Raw genomic sequence first — 18,439 nt, 5'->3', positions numbered from 1 at the left:
ACCTTCCTTATCTATTACAGACCACGTTTGAGGTTTAAATTCTCTGGTAAGGAGTTTGATCTTCTGGAATAAATCCGTCGGTTCATTTCGACAGCCATGTTCCTCTATCTCTCTGCATATTTTCATAGGAACACGTTTACTTAAAAAACACTAATAAATTACCCTAGTGCCTCAATGTCCACCACTGTCACGATATGTATCATTTAGCACGCATTTTAAGCAGTATTCAAACTTATTACTTTATTGTGTTTTTGGTTCAAGCGTGTAATTTTGAGAACCTAATTTGAAAGCAAATATTTTATGACATGACTATGATTTTATAAAATAACTTTTGAAGTTATTCTCTTATGAAGGCAGCTATATACTAATTACGCGACATTTGACAAGTACTTGGTCAACTACAAGAACAAGTTTACTGTGTCGAGTTTCATGTCATCTTTATACACGCGAAATGATATGAGGCAAGAATTTTCTAAATACGTGTCAAATACCGCGTAGTAGTAATTGTCCTACAATCCCCATTTTAAATAAATAGTTAGACAGCAGTGCTGCCATTTTCGTTATACCATTGTTATACGGTGTAACTAAAATACAGACTTGAAATAAAAAAAACGTAAAATATTTTGACTGGGAAACTGTATTGTTCCTAGTGCCTACAAGTCAGCTCATAGATTGCATTTTGTCTTACAAACATAAAATATATCAAAAATGACTCCTTTTAAACACCCTTATATTCACTAGATTATATATTTACATAATTTCCTAAAATTACCAATCATTACAAAACTTAACTGGACGGTACATACAAATTGAACTGTCGTTGAACATTCGCTACCATTAAAGACTCGGGCTGGTAAACACTGGCAGTGGGACCTACTTTTATTAGAAGACAAAGTTAATACACTTTGTCTTCAAAAGAAAAGTCTTGCCCGGAAATACATGGACTACTGGGATGTACTACCTAAATTTTCGCTAATAATACTATTGTCCGTACTACTTTCACTGACATTTTTACTTTTTTGGGGATTCCCCTGGGATTTGAACGCGCTCTTGTTACAGTCAGATATTATTCTATTGTGACTTTTTAGTTTTGTCTCTTTTTTTCCAGTCTTTTCGTTATTGTTATTCGTTTTGTTTGATTGTTGCAGTTCTTCTAAGAGACTAACTTTATTATGATCAGATTTTAAAGATAAATCATCTCCACTGTACATAAAATCTTCTTCGTAGTCTGCATCCGTATCGAATAGTTTATCAAGTTCACGAAGGTTTGATTTATCTTTAAAACCTTTGTTATACAATGAAGGTAATATGTCATTTACCCGAGATTTGTTAAGAGGAGGGAGATCTGATAGAGAACTTAAATTACTTTTAGTTTTTAATTTATCAGACTTTAGAGAAGATAATTTCAGCTTATCGCTGATATTTTCTTTTTCAGTCTCAAATAAACCATTTTGTTTGATTTCAGGAACTATTTCTTGATCAGTTTGAACCAAGTCTTCTGGCAAGGAACTCGTATCATCATAGGTATCGTCGCTTTCTTTTTTATTATAGGTACTATCTAATTTCTTACTAGTGTCCTTATGAGCAGATGGTAAGTCATTTTCGTTATGACTGTGGCTACTATGACTGGGGTGTAGTATTGGACTGAGGACGTCAAAAGTGCTGTTTAAGTTTGTTTGTCTAAGTCCGTTTGGGATTTCCAAAGAAAACTTTGAATGTTCTTCACTATTTTTTCCTAAATAAAAAAAAATGTTATAGTAAAAAAATCTTAACGTAAATAAATATCTGTCAAATGTAACACACAAAATATTAACATGTATAGGAAATTAAGAAGTAAGAACGGATCCATGCACAGCAAGTACTTAATACTTGCAAAAGATCAAAATGATATCCACTACATGTTGTGAAAAATAGATGAAGAATACACTAAATGGGAGTTTTCAATTAATCCATAAAAAACAGAGTATGTAGTAGTGGAAAATGAAACATCAATTATGTAGTAGAGGCCTACGAATGGATCTAAGGATAAGGTTGCTGCGCTGCTACGTTTTTACAACTTTGCTCTACGGATCTGAGACCTGGACACTGAAGCAATTAGAGATTAAGAAACTGGAAGCTTTTGAGCGTTGGTGTTATCGAAGAACGCTACGAATATCATGGGTAGACAAAATTAGCAATATTGAAGTCCTTGATAGGGTTAATAAGAGGGAAGAAATTATACAGATAATTATTGAGGCGGAAGCTTCAATATTTTGGTCATACAGGTCCTCGTTATATGCTGCGTTTGATTATAAAAGGCAAAATAAAAGATAAAAGAGATGTAGGAAGAAGATGAACCTCCTGGTTACAAAATCTAAGGGAATGGTTTAGTCTGAGCTCTAACCAACTATTTAGAGCTGCTGTAAGTAAACTAAGAATTGCCATGTTGATATCCAACCTTTGATAGAAGATGGAACCTTAAGAAGAAGTAGTGGGAGGTGAAGGAAGGCACTTAGAACTAGGAGACACACAAATCGAAAATACTGATAGCTATAAATATTTCGGTGTAAGCATTCCAAATGATGTAGTCCTGTCGCCAGGGGGGGTACAACGGCCTCCTTAATTCAGATGGACTTACCCAAGTTTTTTTTATGTATTTTGACCCGTAGAACACGAATTTTTTGGGTAACAGTTGATCCGGATGTCGATAAGATTGTTATAAACAAAGAACTTGAGCAATTACATAGCAGCGATTTTTCGTAAAACAAAATATTTTTTTGTATTTTTTGGGTGATTCTCAGCAAAAAATGATCTTACAAGTTTTTTCGTAGGACGCGTAGTTTTCGAGATAAACGCGGTTAAACTTTCAAAAAATCGAAAAAGTGCAATTTTTGAACCGGAATAACTTTTGATTAAAAAATAAAATAGCAATTCTGATTACTGCATTTGAAAGATCAAGTCAAGTTCCATCGGTTTTAATTGTTTGCATTGCTAAAAAATAAGTTTTTATTTGTTAAATAAAGGTATAAACACATAGTGTTTCCCGGGCCCAATGCATGCGTTTTAATGGACGTAATGTACGTAGAAATTCTGTATGCGCGCCTACTCGTTCGATTTCAAATTAGAAATGCATTGAAAACATCATTCAATCACTATGTGTTGATAGCTTTGTTTAACAATAAAAAAATTAATTTCTAGCAATGAAAATAATCAAAACCGATAGAATTTTACTTGAACTTTCAAATGCGGTAAGCATAATTGCTATTTTATTTTTCAATCAAAAGTTATTCGGGTTCAAAAATTGCAATTTTTCGATTTTTTGAAAGTTCAACCCCGTTTATGCCGAAAACTATGCATCCTACCAAAAAACTTGTAAAATAATTGTTTGCTTAGAATGACCGAAAGAATACAAAAACATGTTTTGTTTTGCGAAAAATCGCTGTTATGTGATTCCTCAAGTTCTTTGTTTATAACAATCTTATCGACATCCGGATCGACTGTTACCCAAAAAATTCGTGTTCTACGGGTCAAAATACATAAAGAAAACTTGGGTAAGTCCATCTGAATTAAGGAGGCCGTTGTACCCCTACTGGCGAGAGGACTAATGGTCGGAATACAAAAGAACAATTATTCTAAGGAAAATATTTTGGACGATCAACTAAAATATGATATGATAAGCTAGACTAGAAACAAACACTTATGAAATACAGTGCAGAATTGAACAGCCAATATAAGTTTTAAACCTGAAGAATTTATTAACAATCAATTTAGTCAAGCGATTAAAATTTTTTCTGATCTTTTTACCCAATGATTATTGGTTAGAATAACGAACATTGAATAATGATTACAAAACAGTTCGAGACAAAATCTTTGGACACACCCTAATAGACTAAGAGCCGCTATAGGTGAAATTTCTTAATCATTTTAGGCACGACGGGACCCTATAACTTAAATAGTAAAACCTAAAAGAAAACGTTTGAGCACTGTGCCGTCACTTTTCAGTGGCACATGCGTCTACAGTGGCGCATCAAACTTTCCACTTATGGACGGGATACATAAATTAAAAAATACCCTCCCTCATTACCAGAATTTAATTTTTTTCATTTTTTAAGTTATATGTGATTAAGACATAAGATTCATCGTAATTTTAACCCAATACCCCCTTCTCCCTGCCCCCACCATCAAAAACTTTATTTTTCGATTTTATTTTTTTTTGGTGGGATGCAATCAATTTTGAAATTTAAAAAAATTCACACGCATAGTTAAGGCTTTTATAAAACACGTCTATTTTTTATAGACCTGTAGGTTGAGTGTACATAACCTCAAAAAAATTTTAAAATTTGTTTTTTGGAAAAAAGTATATAACTTTTTTTGGGGATAGCTGCAGATCTAATTTTTTCTTAGTCTTGAGTATTTTATCAAGCACTATATTTCTAATTTTTTTCAGATTTTTCTGTAACGCTGGTCACCTTCAAAAAAACTGTTTTTAAGGGGGTTTTGGGGGGTTTGAACGTGTTTTTCTGATTTTTAAATATTCTAAAGGACTCAGTTACTTTAAGTTATATATAACCTATAAAAACAAAATTGATTTGATATATTATGAAGTCTATAAAATAGGGAAAATCCCCCAAAACCCCCCAAAAAACAGTTTTTTGGATTTTTGAAGGTGTTCTTACGGAAGGCCTTACGGAAAAATCTGAAAAAAAATTAAAAATATAGTGTTTGATAAAACACACAAGATTGAGAAAAAATTAGACCTGCAGCTATTCTTCAAAAAAAGTTATACGCTTTTTTGAAAAAAAAATTTCTTTTAATTTTTTGAGGTTATGTACACTCTACCTATGGGTCCATAAAAAATAGCCATGTTTTATAAAAGCCTCAGCTATGCGTGTGAATTTTTTGAAATTTTAAAATTGATTGCATCCCACCAAAAAAAAAATAAAAACGAAAAATGAAGTTTCTGATGGTGGGGGCAGGGGAAGGGGGTGGTGGGTTAAAATTACGCTTAATCCTATGTATTTATCACATAGAACTTAAAAAAATAAAAAAAATTTAATTCTGTTAGTAAGGGAGGGTAACTTTTAATTTATTTATCCCGTCCATAAGTGGAAAGTTTGATGCGCCACTGTCGACGCATGTGCCACTGAGAAGTGACGGCACAGTGTTCAAACGTTTTCTTTTAGGTTCTACTATTTAAGTCATAGGGTCCCGTCGTGCCTAAAATGATTAAGAAATTTCACCTATAGCGGCTCTTAGTCTATAATACTAGTTTAAGTAATGAAGCTTAAAATAGGACAAAACCTCGCAATTTTTACAGAATGGATCGATTTGCTTGAAAATTTGAGAATAAGTAGTGGATAGTCCAAGGATCAAAATCTATATGATGCCGAAAGGCGCTTTTACCATGGGGGTGGTTGCCACCCCATCTCGGGGGTGGAAATTGTTTGTTATATTTGACCGCAAAAGTTGGTAAAAACATTCATTCTAAGCAAAAAACGTTCTATACATTTTTTTGATAAATAAATAAATAAATAAATAGTTTATTTACGATTATACCAATTACAATAATTACAATCATTAAATAATTCATATCATATTAACAGTTTTAGAACTCAATAATAATTACATACAATTTACACAAGACAAATGAATAGAATAAATACCTAAATGACAGTTTACAGTGACAGCCTACATTGTATTTTAAAAAGATTTTTTCAGCTTTTTTCGAAAACTATTTAGAGAGCTAGAAAATAAGTCTACATCTAAACCATTTCCAGATTGACACATTCGTCTTATAGGTCTATTTAGACAATAGTTTGTTTGTTGGAATTCTAAGTGAAAAACGTCCTTAGATCTTGTGCACCTTTGAGGAACCCTAAGACCTATTCTCTGCAAAATTTGAGACGAATCTATCATTCCGTTTACAATCTTGAAAATAAAAACGAAATCTAGCATTAAACGACGATTTTCTAATGTTGGTATATTAAGCAATTTTAAAATGTCACAATACACTATATCTTCTGAAGAAATCCCTAATTTATAGCCTACAAAGCGTAGAAATTTTTTCTGAACTTTCTCGATGCTTTCAATATGACATTTATATAAAGGAGACCAAAGAGTGCTGGAATATTCCAGAACTGATCTAACCATAGAACAATACACACTTTTAAAACAATCCACATTATTGAATTCTGACAAGGTTCTTTTCAAAAATCCAAGTAATTTAAAAGCTTTATTACAAATAAAATTAGTGATTTTTGAAACATAAAGTGGAATCAAAAAATACACCTAAATCTTTGAAAGTGTTTGTTGGTTCCAGAAATATATTATTTATAGAGTAATTAAAACAGATAGGTTGTGAGTTTCTAAAAAAGCAGCATTATTTTACATTTATCGATATTAAGTGAAAGGTCATTCTTTGTACACCATTGTGAGAAATTGTTTACATCTTTTTGCATTTTTACACAGTCTTTAACATCCTTAATAATTCTAAAAATTTTCAAATCATCAGCATACAAAAAAAATAACACAATTTTCAAAGATTTCTAAAATGTCATTTATGAAACAAATAAAAAGAATAGTTGATAAAATTAATAGTTTTCGAGTTATTCGCTATCGAAAGTTTTAATTTTATATCGAAAAAATCAATGTTTTTAATAAGTTTTCTGCTAATAACTCCAAAAGTTTTCGTTTTATCAAAACAATTTTACTTAACAAAAATGTACCTTTTGAAAAAATAAACAGAACCGTTTTTTTAATTTTCTTTAAGGCCAATAGTAATCGAGCTATATTTTATTATATGTTAGCTCTTCTTCGTCAAATGCTAAATATTGTAGTTTCAAAGTCAAAAGACGGGAAAACTATGAATTTTTCGATGGTAACTTGTTCAAACTAATTTAAAGTATTTAAAAATATCTATCTCCAGAAATAAAAAAAGTTTCTAGCTCAAAAATTAAGTGACTTATAATGAAAAGATGTCAGTTCCTATTTTTTTCAGCGAAAAAATGATGAGAACCAACCCCCTAATCACCACCCCAATTAAAATTAGTCATTGACCTTATTTGGTGTTCTTTATTTATGTACTATTAATAAGTTCTAGAAGTTTGACCGGCTTAGAATGATCAGTTTAAAAAAAATGGAGTTCAAAGCGAATAACGAATTTTTCTAGTTTGGAAAAAATTGCCTTTTCTTCAGAATAGAAAGATTGGCATCAGAGATACGAAAAAATGTTTAAATATGAAATTGTAGCTTATTTAATTCCGAAAAACCTGGTTTGCAAAACATTTTTTCTACGGCAAAAATTGACTGAGCTATTGACAATTAAAACTTGTAATAACATGCAAAAACCACCTTTACCAACCCTTTCAAAGTCACGTCGTTTTGCGACTGGGAATTTTAAAAAGATTTAATATTAATAGGCTTATAAATCATGTAAAAACCTACAAAATTCTTTTTTACCAAAATTTCTAAGATAAAAAATAAAAAAGTTACGGTTAAAAAATCAATACATTTTTTTGAAAAAAAAAAAGGAGAAATCCAATTGGAAGCATAATAATGTAAGTTAGCGGTGTTTTTAGTCATTGGCCTTATTCATTCCTCTTTATTTATGTATTATTAATAGATTCTAAAAGTTTGACTGGCTTAGAATGATTAGTTTTAAAAAAACGAGTTAAAAGCGAATAACGAATTTTTGTAGTTTGGTAGCTAAAAAATGCCATTTTCTTCAGAATAGAAATATTAGCAGCAGAGATACGAAAAAATGTTTAAATATGAAATTGTAGGTTATTTAATCCCCAAGAACCTGGTTTGAAAAAATTTTTTCTACGGCAAAAATTGAGTGAATCGTAAATGAGTGTATCGTAAAACATTTATTTTTCGATATAAAACTAACAAACTCATACAGAAGTAAAAACTTCAACTTGTATTCTGGTATAAAATCGTTTATTAAAAAACTATCTAAAAAGTCATCCAAATGAATTGCAAAACGTTTTCGTTCTAATTCAGAACATCTTCAGTGCATTCTGCTGAGTAGTTTGAAACTAGCACACTATTTAAAGTGGTAACCCCATAATATATGGTTTAAATATCTTATTTTAGCAAAACATGGTGACTTTAAGTCGATTTTATTAGATATAATAGAACACATGTTCAAAGGGCAACATGGTTCCCTGCTCGAAAATGCTAGGTACTTGCCAGTTCTTGCCATAAAACTAACAATTTCGATAGCGAATAAATCGAAAACTATTAATTTTATCAAAAAAAATGTATAGAACGTTTTTTGCTAAGAATGAATGTTTTTATCAACCTTCGCGGTCAAAATATAATAAAAATTTCCACCCCTGAGATGAGGTGGCAACCACCCCCATGGTAAAAGCGCCTTTCGGCATCATATAGATTTTGATCCTTGGACTATCCACTACTTATTCTCAAATTTTCAAGCATTATCATTCTAGCGTTCAAGCAGTGAACATCTATTTCGAGTTTATTATCAGCGAGTAATTATTCTGGCGATACAAAAACCAAACTCATTAACAGTTGAAGTGTAAATATTATAATTTTAATATTTTTAAATGTGAATGTGTGTGAATTTCAAAAAATGGATGATTAAGATTACATCCAAGGAGTAGCAAAACATCTTCGCAGTATGTATAGTCATCCCAATAATATACAGGGTCATCAGAACGTACCTACATCTGGTAATGTACAATTTTATCCTAATACACAATGCAATACAAATATACAGGGTCAACCAAGCATGTTTATAACTAATACTATGCCTAATTATAATATGATACCAAACTTTAACACACATGGTCAGCAAATTTTTTATACTCCTCAAAACCAATCATTGCAACCTAACACTAACATGCCGAATCCGATAGCACCTGACGTTCCACCAGGACCTTCAGCGTCAACACAGCACATGGATGATTTGGGTTGCAGTCATTACTCCGATTATTCAATGAGTAGCAGCGATGATGAAACACAAAATCCAAACCCAGAAACAGACAAACATCCCTGGCAAGATGTTATTAAACAAAAACGAAAAAGGTATAAAAAAGCTAGCACAAATACTGATAAACAAAACACACTTACTTCAAACAAATTTGATGCTTTACATAGCCTTGATGACACAAATGAGGATACAAGCAAAAGTACATCTGAAAATAATAATACAGCAATACAATCCAGACCTCCTCCTATATACATCTACGGTGTTACTGATTATGCTGCTATGTTAACCAATTTGTCAAACGTTTTAGCGGAAGAAGAATTCCACACTCGAACATTATCCGAAAACACTGTCAAAATATATCCCAAAACAGTAGATATCTACAGAAAACTAGTAAAATATTTGCGAGAAGAAGGAATAGTTCACTACACGTATTAACTAAAAGAGGAACGTGCCTACCGAGTAGTTATTAGAGGACTCCATCATTCTGTAAAAGTTAATGATATAAAACATGAGTTACAATCCAAGGGACATAAAGTTAGAAATATAGTCAACGTCACACACAGAGTAAGTAAAGCACCTCTACCCTTATTCTTTGTAGACTTGGAACCTCAAACTAATAATAAGGAAATATTTGATATACAATATTTACACCACATAAGAATAACGGTTGAGCCTCCTAGACCTAAGAATGGAATAGTTCAATGTATGAGATGCCAGAGGTACGGACATTCAAAAACATACTGCACAAAACCATTCAACTGTGTAAGATGTGGGCGTGGACATGACTCAAAAACCTGCCAGAAGCCACGTAACACTCCCGCCACATGTGCTTTATGTAACGGAGGCCATCCAGCCAATTTTAAGGGCTGTTCTGTATACCGAGATTTAATTAACAAGAAAACCAACAATAGGGGTCCACCTCAAATCCACCAACAAAACCAAGAAACAGTACATCAAACGCCAACCATTAATACTACATTCCAAAATCATCATCCGAACATAAAGCCGACTTATTCTGCTATATTACAAAATAATCCCAACAGGCAGTCAACACACAATGAGAACGAAAATTTAACAGACGTCTTGAGCAGCTTCCTTAACCAATTCAGAGACATGTTCAACCAGCTACTTAATCAGAACAGCATGATATTAACAATGCTCACAACTGTTATTAACAAGATTGCACACTAATGGCTCATACACTTATCATAGCAGCTTGGAACTCAAACGGACTTGCAAATCATATACAGGAGATTATTGTTTTTCTGAAAATGCACAAGATTGATATACTTTTGATTTCTGAAAGTCACAGCACTGACAGAACTGTAGTCAAAATACCCAATTATGTAACATATTATGCCAATCATCCCGATGGTGGAGCTCATGCAGGATCTGCTGTAATTATTAAAAACTCTATTAAACATTATGAACTGCAGCCATATATTACAAACAAAATACAAAGTTCAAGAGTAAAGATACAAATCACAACATGGCATATTACCATAGCTTCACTATACAGTCCCCCTCGACATATGATCTCAACTGAAGAATATAATGAACTTTTTGATTCTCTAGGCTCCCATTACATAATTGCTGGAGATTGGAATGCAAAACACACTACCTGGGGTTCAAGACTTATTACAACCAAAGGAAAACATCTCCTGGAAACAGTTCAACAAAAAAATCTTAACTATTTATCAACTGGCGAACCAACTTATTGGCCCACTGATAGAAATAAAATTCCAGACTTATTAGATTTTGCTATAATCAAAAGTATACCAATCGATCGATGTGATATTAAATCAAACTTTGACCTTAGCTCCGATCATAGTCCTATCATCATCAATGTGAGTAGCGAAATTCTGCAAAAAGTTTTCCCTCCTAGACTGTGTTCTAAACGAACTGACTGGCTAGAATTTCAAGAAATCGTAAACACCAACCTAAGTCTCAACGTAAGGCTAAAAACAGAAGAAGAAATTGAGACAGCAGTTCACGATTTCAAAAATCTGATGCAAAACGCTGCCTGGAAAGCAACACCTGTACATCATAAGAGAAAGATATATTAAGGAGTTGGTAACCGAGAAGCGTAGGGCACGCAGAATCTGGCAGCACACAAGGAACCCAGCGGACAAAACCAATCTCAATAAACTGACTCACAGACTACATTCAGCACTTCAAGAATCCAGAAATACATCTTTTGAATATTTCATCAAAAACCTGACTCCCAGTGATCACTCATTGTGGAGAGCGACCCAAAAAATAAAAAGACCTGTCGTAACAGCTTCTCCATTAAGAACAGAACGATAATGCATGGGCTAGATCAAATGAGGAAAAAGCAAGAGTTTTTGGAGAACACCTTGAAAAAGTGTTTGCACCAGTAGATTTATTCGAAGATGAAGAAATAAATAGCTATTTAGATGCTCCCTGTCAACTATCACCACCTGCTAGATCAATTACTCCATCAGAAATTATGGAAGAGATAAAGAAAATCAACTCCCATAAAGCTCCAGGTTATGATCTAATCGTGGGAGAAATTCTCAAACATTTACCAAGAAGAGCTATCGTGTTTCTCACTACTTTATACAACCGAATTCTTCATCTTTCCTACTATCCAACGCAATGGAAATTTGCTGAAATTATCATGATCGCCAAACCTGGAAAGCCACCAACAGAAGCTGCCTCTTACAGACCTATAAGCCTGCTGCCTATACTTTCTAAAATATTTGAGCGACTACTGCAAAGTAGAATAAATAGTATAACCTCCATAAATAATTTAATACCAAATCATCAATTTGGCTTTAGGGAAAAACACACCACAACTCAGCAATGCCATAGGATAGTAAATTTAATCAGAGACGGTTTAGAAAACAAGAACATTTGCACTGCAGCATTTCTAGATATTCAGCAAGCCTTTGATAAGGTTTGGCACCAAGGGCTGTTATACAAATTAAAAACAAACATGCCGAGTCAGATTTACTTACTTCTAAAATCATACCTTTCCGACAGACATTTCGATGTCAAAATGGAAAAAGATAACAGAAGATACCAACTCATAAAGGCAGGAGTACCCCAAGGCAGTGTTTTGGGACCATTTTTGTACTTATTATACACCGCTGATATACCAACTACCAACGAAACAACTATCGCCACGTTTGCCGATGATACAGCAATAATTGCGCTTGACCATGATCCAGTAGTGGCCTCTAACAAGCTACAAACACATTTAGATCGATTACAAAACTGGCTCCAAAAATGGAAAATCAAAGTCAACCACGAAAAATCGGCTCACATAACATTTACGAACAGACATGTAAATTGTCCACATGTTACAATAAACCACCAAGTTATCCCAGTGAAGGCTGAAGTCAAATATTTAGGTATTCACCTTGATCAGAAACTAACATGGAAAGCGCACATTAAAGCTAAAAAACAACAACTCCAAATAAAAACCAGACAAATGAATTGGCTTCTTGGTAGAAGATCACAATTATCCATAGAAAACAAACTGGCAATATACAAAATAATACTAAAACCTATATGGACCTACGGGATTGAACTATGGGGATGTACGAAACCATCAAACACCAAAATTCTGCAGACATACCAATCAAAAACTTTAAGAATCATTGCAAATGCACCCTGGTATATTTCAAACCAAACATTACATGAGGACTTAAAAATACCATTCATAAAGGATGTAATAGGACTGCATGCGACCAAACATAGAAAAAGAAGTATCAATCACAACAACGAGCTGATTTCCACGCTTTCCAATCGTCCATTACCAGTTAGGAGACTCAAGAGACAGTGGCCAGAAGACTTGTGTGAGTGACATTTGTGTTAGTGAATACAGTGGTGAATAAGGTGAACCGGCACTGGCCGGCAACACCTACAAAACATTACATAATTATCAGTTTTACTTAATACTCTTTTATACAGAGTAGATTGTAAATTTGCAAGTTTTCAAATAAAAAAAAAAAAAAATTTCAAGCAAATCGATCCATTTTGTAAAAATTGCGAGGTGAAAAGCTTCGGTTCCTGGACTATAATGTATATGTATACCTACAGCAATATTAAGTATCAAATAAATTTTCTAAATTATCTAAAGGTACCTACTCTCATTTCTGAGATTTGAATCTCATATTATGTCAATTTATTAACCTTTCATATAATACTTAAAAACAAGGCTTCCAAATAACATTAAGTAGTAATCGTAAGAACTAACCTGAGCAAATATTTCCTGGGGTTGAAATGCTTTTGATTTCACTGCTAATACTGTCAGACTTATCATCTTCGATATTTCCATTAACGTTAAGATTAACTTCCAAATTCCTCCTCGACTTTTGAGCAATTTTGAGGATTTGATACAGAAGTGGTTCGCTGTTTTCTTCGCTAGTTTTCAAACCAAACTGTTGAGCTATTCTTTGTTTTTCTTCTCTTTGGCAATCACAATCTATATACGACTCTGGCTCATAGACAGCGAGAGTGAAGCACAAATTGAAGAATTCTAAAAACTCGTGTACGAGATAAAACATAGATTTTCCATCACTAGTTTCCATAAATGTTTTGATTTTGTTGTTTAATAACGGCTGGTATTTACTTATCTAAAATCACAAAATTTCCAATTTAATGCATATAAAACTAAAAAATATATGAAACTTGATATTACTAAAGATTCACACCCAAGAAAGTTACTAGAAACGTCACCAAATTCATCTTCTTTTTTCGTTGATCATATCAGCTTTCGATGATAATCCATACATATTATATTATACTAACACATCGCTAAAGAGTTCTAAAAACAACTGTTTTTATATAAAAGCGGACTAAAAATCTAAAAATTAAACGAATAATGCAGAAAACACAAAAAAACGCCGATATACTTAATTAACCTATAAAATGACAGAAGTTCCAAAATTTCAGAAATGTCATTAGTGTCAAAAGTTAATAACAGTGGAGTAAACTTGCCCACGGTTTGACCAATTAGAAACAAGCATTACGGCGCGGTAAATTTGAATCACTCCTCTTGGTTAAAAAACAAACAATAAATACAGTAGAATCTCACTAATCTGCTACCATTAATAGTGGAGTCATTGAAGGTTTTCACCTCCGATTTCGTTGAACCTTCATCGATTTTCATGAAAATTGGTGAGTAGGTAGAAGATACTTCAAGGAACAAAGGTGACATGATGCCGACTTGCGCTTTTACCCTGGCGATGGATGCCACCCCTTCTAGGGGGTGAAATTTTTTTATTAAAAATAATACCAGAAATCGATAGAGGGGCAACTTCTAAGCAAAATTTGTTATATAAAGTTATTAACATAAATCAATACTTTTTGAGTTATTAAATATCAAAGATTTTATTTTTCTTAAAAAAATGCATGTTTTAAAGCTGTTTTTCACGTATTAATCAAAAACTATAAGCTTTTGTAAAAAAGCTATTATTACCAAAATTGAAGATAATAAAAAATATACTACACTCCCCACTTAAAGAACTAAACTAAGTTATTTCAAAGTGAGTTATGGGTAATTGAATGTATATTTTTTTCGATGAGTACTCAAATCTAAGTATTCAAGCTTACATAACGGAAAAACGATGCATTTTATAGAATATACGATTGTTAAGCACTTGTCAAAGTACTTCGGTATACCTATCAAATGAGCTCCAGTAGAAGTTAATAGCATCAAAACTAAGCAAGTTATGATGAAAATAAAAGAACTCTTTCGATTTTTTTTTAGGAAAAAGTGAAGAATAAAACATACGCCAGTTACAAAAATTAAAATTTGTAGTAATCCTCACAAGAATTTATTTAGGTTAACATAGTTAATGATTTCAACAATTTTGAACGGGTTAGGATGCATATTTTTGAAAAAAAAAGATATAATTTAAAAAAATCAGAATTTTTAAAATTATCGTACTTTTCATTTCTTTTGATAATAACTCCAAAAATACTCAATATACGTAAAAAATGATATTTAAGTAAATTTTAGTTTTTTCACTTCCAAATACTTTACCCATTTTACTATTTTCGTAGAATAAAAAATAACCGAGATAAAAGCGTTTAAAATTTCAATTTTGCTGCGAGAATCATGTAATCGGGGCCATTTAACCTTTAATTTTTTAAAGAAGTAAGAGGTTTAAAAGACTAATTTCGACGTATTTTAATAGCTCTTGGAATCAAATTTCAACTAGATTTTAGGTGAACCTGATATCTTAAAAATTAACGGAGTTATTTACAAAAAAACAATAACATTTTTTGGAAACATTTTTAAAAGATACATTTTGAAACATTTTTGGTGCATAAATTTTAATGCTATCAACTTGTTAGAGGGCTTATTTAATAGATATTTCTATGAACTTTGACAAATATTTAATAAGTTTATGTTATAAAATGCATCATTTTCCCGGTATTTAAGCTTAAATACTTAGATTTGGGTACTCGACGAAAGAAATATACATACATTCAATTGCCTATAACTCACTTTTAGTTAACATTGAAAGGTTTTTCTAGTAATGAGTTTATTTGATTTTTTATTAGCCTCAATTTTGATAATAATAACTTTTTTGTAAAAACTTATAGTTTTTGAGTTATTTATGAAAAATCGGTTAAAAACATGCATTTTTCTTACGAAAAATTAAAATCTTTGATCTTTAATAACTCAAAAAGTTTGATTTATTTTAATAACTTTATATAACAAATATTGCTTATAATTTGTCCCTCTATCGAAGTGTGGGGTTATTTTTAATATAATAATTTTCACCCCCGAGGAGGGGTAGCATCCACCCCCAGGGTAAAAGCGCAAGTTGGCACCATGTCACCTTTGTTCCTTGAGATATCCTCTAACCACTCGCCAATTTTCATGGAAATCGATGGAGGTTCAACGAAATCGGAGGTAATTGCTCATATCCACCTTCAGTGACTGCACTATAACCTTTCCCGGTCGATGCGGGATACATTTGTATCCCACAAAGCGAAATTTTGTTGTAATTAATTATATTTGAATAACTTAACATGAAGTAAAAACTCCCTGGTGTAGTTGGTATAAAATTTTTAATGAAGAATTAAAATTCTAAAAAATCCAAAAGGATTACATTCATTGTTCAGAACGTTTTCGGACTTATCAATCCATCATCAGTGAACTCCGTGTCCTTGCAAAATAGCCACAATGCCAAACACTGGTTGGGTTAAAAGTTCGAACTACATAATAAATACAATAAAATAGTGTGACTTATAGTCGATGGCAATGGATTGCCTCCAGCAACATGTGAGTGCTCTACCTTTACATAGTTTTTTATTACATCTGCTTTGAACCACGTTAACTCTGATAATGGTTTGAAAGTCTTACAAGCCATGTCTTACAAACATGTTTGTAAGTCTTACAAACGCAGGTAGGTAAAGGCATTGTTGACCTTTACCTCGATGAATTGATGTGTTGTGGAGTGCATATTATAGACTCCCCATGTCTCTGTATTCATCACCCTTTTTCCTTGCAAATTTTAGAAGGATAGGGAATAGGTATAAGAGATAATTTGTTTCTGACTTAAGAAATCCAAAGATTTTATTTTTAAATATTTATTTGTTTAAAGATGGAGTCGCTTGGGTTTCGCCTTTCCTTTAATAGACGTCGCTAGTGCGTCTAAATGTTAATTATTTCATTATGATTGGCATACGGGGCGAAAATGTTTAGTTTCGATTCAGAGCATCGTTACAGGCTCTCCTAAAGATACCAAGAGGTTGAAATAGAGATACCATAGAGAGATGGTAGCGATCTCTGAATTGTATTTAAACATTAAATGCCTCTACCAACCATCTTTAAAATAGTTTGAAATTAAAAAAATCGATTTATCTATATAATAGCAGTTAAATATTGCATTGTTAACTAGTTCTGAGCTATTCTGAAAATTTCAGGTGACTAGGTAGCCTAGAATAATGTTTAAAATGAATTACAAAATTTGCACAGACATAGTGGCATAATGACAAATACCAAGCCAAGTACAGTAGGAAAAATGAAAGAATACCCATGAACGAACATATCAAACACGCTTGATATAGTTCTTCCAATTCTTTATTGGTTCTTCTTCTCCACTGACCTTCTATTTTCACACCTCCATATATTGCTCTTTCCATTTTTCTCTCCCATCTTTCTAAAAGGTTGTCTGTTTCTGACTTTTTGAGCACCCATGTTTCGCATGCGTATGTTACTGTAGGTCTGATAACAGTCTTATAAATTCTTATTTTTGTTTTTCTTGATACGTATTGGGATTTCAATAATGTGCGTAATGCTCCATATTTTTTATTTCCTTTAGCTATTCTTGGCTTTATCTCCCCTTCTTCATGACCATTTTCATCTATTTTGGCTCCCAGGTACATAATTTCTTTGGCTGTATTGAACGAGTATGTTTTTTCTCCATCTATTTGTACTATGATGTTATTCTCTTTTTCTTTTTGGATCTCTCCCATTATCATATACTTTGTCTTTTCTTCATTTATTTTAAGTCCGAATTTTTCGGCTTCTGTTATTATGTTTTTCATTAACTTTTGTAGTTCTTTTTTGCTTGTTGCTAATAGCGTCAGATCATCTGCAAATGCTATGCATTGGTGGCCGTTTTTAAATATCGTTTCTTGCATGTTTATTCTGCTTTTCCTGATTATTCCTTCCAATGTTAGATTGAATGCCGTTGTTGATAGTGGGTCTCCTTGTCGTAATCCTTCCTTGGTTTCAAACTTTTTGGATGTATACTATACCCTTTCCAAGCTATTTCGTTTGTTGTGTTGTCCATCGTCATCTTTATCATCCTGACAATTTTACTTGGTATCCCCAATTCTTTTATCAGTTCGTACATCTGCTGTCTACTTACTGTGTCTTAAGCCTGCTTAAAGTCTATGAACAAAGCATATAGTACTGTTTTATGTTCGTAACAGGTAGTCTGTATTTCTTTTAAGGCAAATATTTGGTCAGTCGTTGATCTGTTGTTTCTAAAACCTGCCTGGTATTCTCACAGTATTTTTTCCGAAAATTGACTTAGCCTTTTTCTTATACTTTGTGCCAAGATTTTGTAAACTATTTCTAATAGTGCGATGCCTCTGTAGTTTTCGCATAGCATTCTATCACATTTTTTATGTATAGGGCATATCCTTGCTATGGTCCACTCTTCTGGCATTTTTTCTACTTCCCATATTCTTTTTATCAGGTCATATATCTCTTTCTGTAGTCTTTTCCCTCCTGATTTTATCATTTCGGCCGATATTTCTGTTATTCGTGGGCTTTTGTTATTTTTCAAGCTCTTTATTTCGTTCATTATTTCTTGTTCTGTGGATATTTCTATTGCTATCTGATCATCTTCAATTTCATGGTTTGTTGCCTTTTGTACTTCGCTCTTATTTAGCAGTTCTGTGAAATAGTTTTGCCAGTTTCCCATTATTTATTCCGGCTCATTTAGCAACATCCCTTTATCATCTCTCATATATGGGTTGTTTTTTTGATATCCTCTTTCCATATTT

General features: G+C 32.5%; 1 protein-coding gene across 1 annotated transcript in view; it reads right to left on the bottom strand.

The window, feature by feature from the left end:
* Positions 1-713: 713 nt before the first annotated feature.
* LOC114327999 (centrosomal protein 43) overlaps positions 714-18,439 on the bottom strand; it is a 30,772-nt gene continuing 13,046 nt past the window's right edge. The window contains exons 3-4 of the mRNA XM_028276735.2: positions 13,161-13,539; positions 714-1,735 (exon numbers count right to left, since the gene is read on the bottom strand). Coding sequence (XP_028132536.1) covers positions 945-1,735; positions 13,161-13,539 — 1,170 coding nt within the window. The 3' untranslated portion in view covers positions 714-944. The remainder of the gene's footprint in view (positions 1,736-13,160; positions 13,540-18,439) is intronic.

This window comes from Diabrotica virgifera, chromosome 1, assembly GCF_917563875.1.
Source record: "Diabrotica virgifera virgifera chromosome 1, PGI_DIABVI_V3a".
NCBI lineage: Eukaryota > Metazoa > Arthropoda > Insecta > Coleoptera > Chrysomelidae > Diabrotica > Diabrotica virgifera.
Note: the sequence above shows the minus strand (reverse complement) of the source record. Positions and strands in the feature narration are given on the sequence as shown.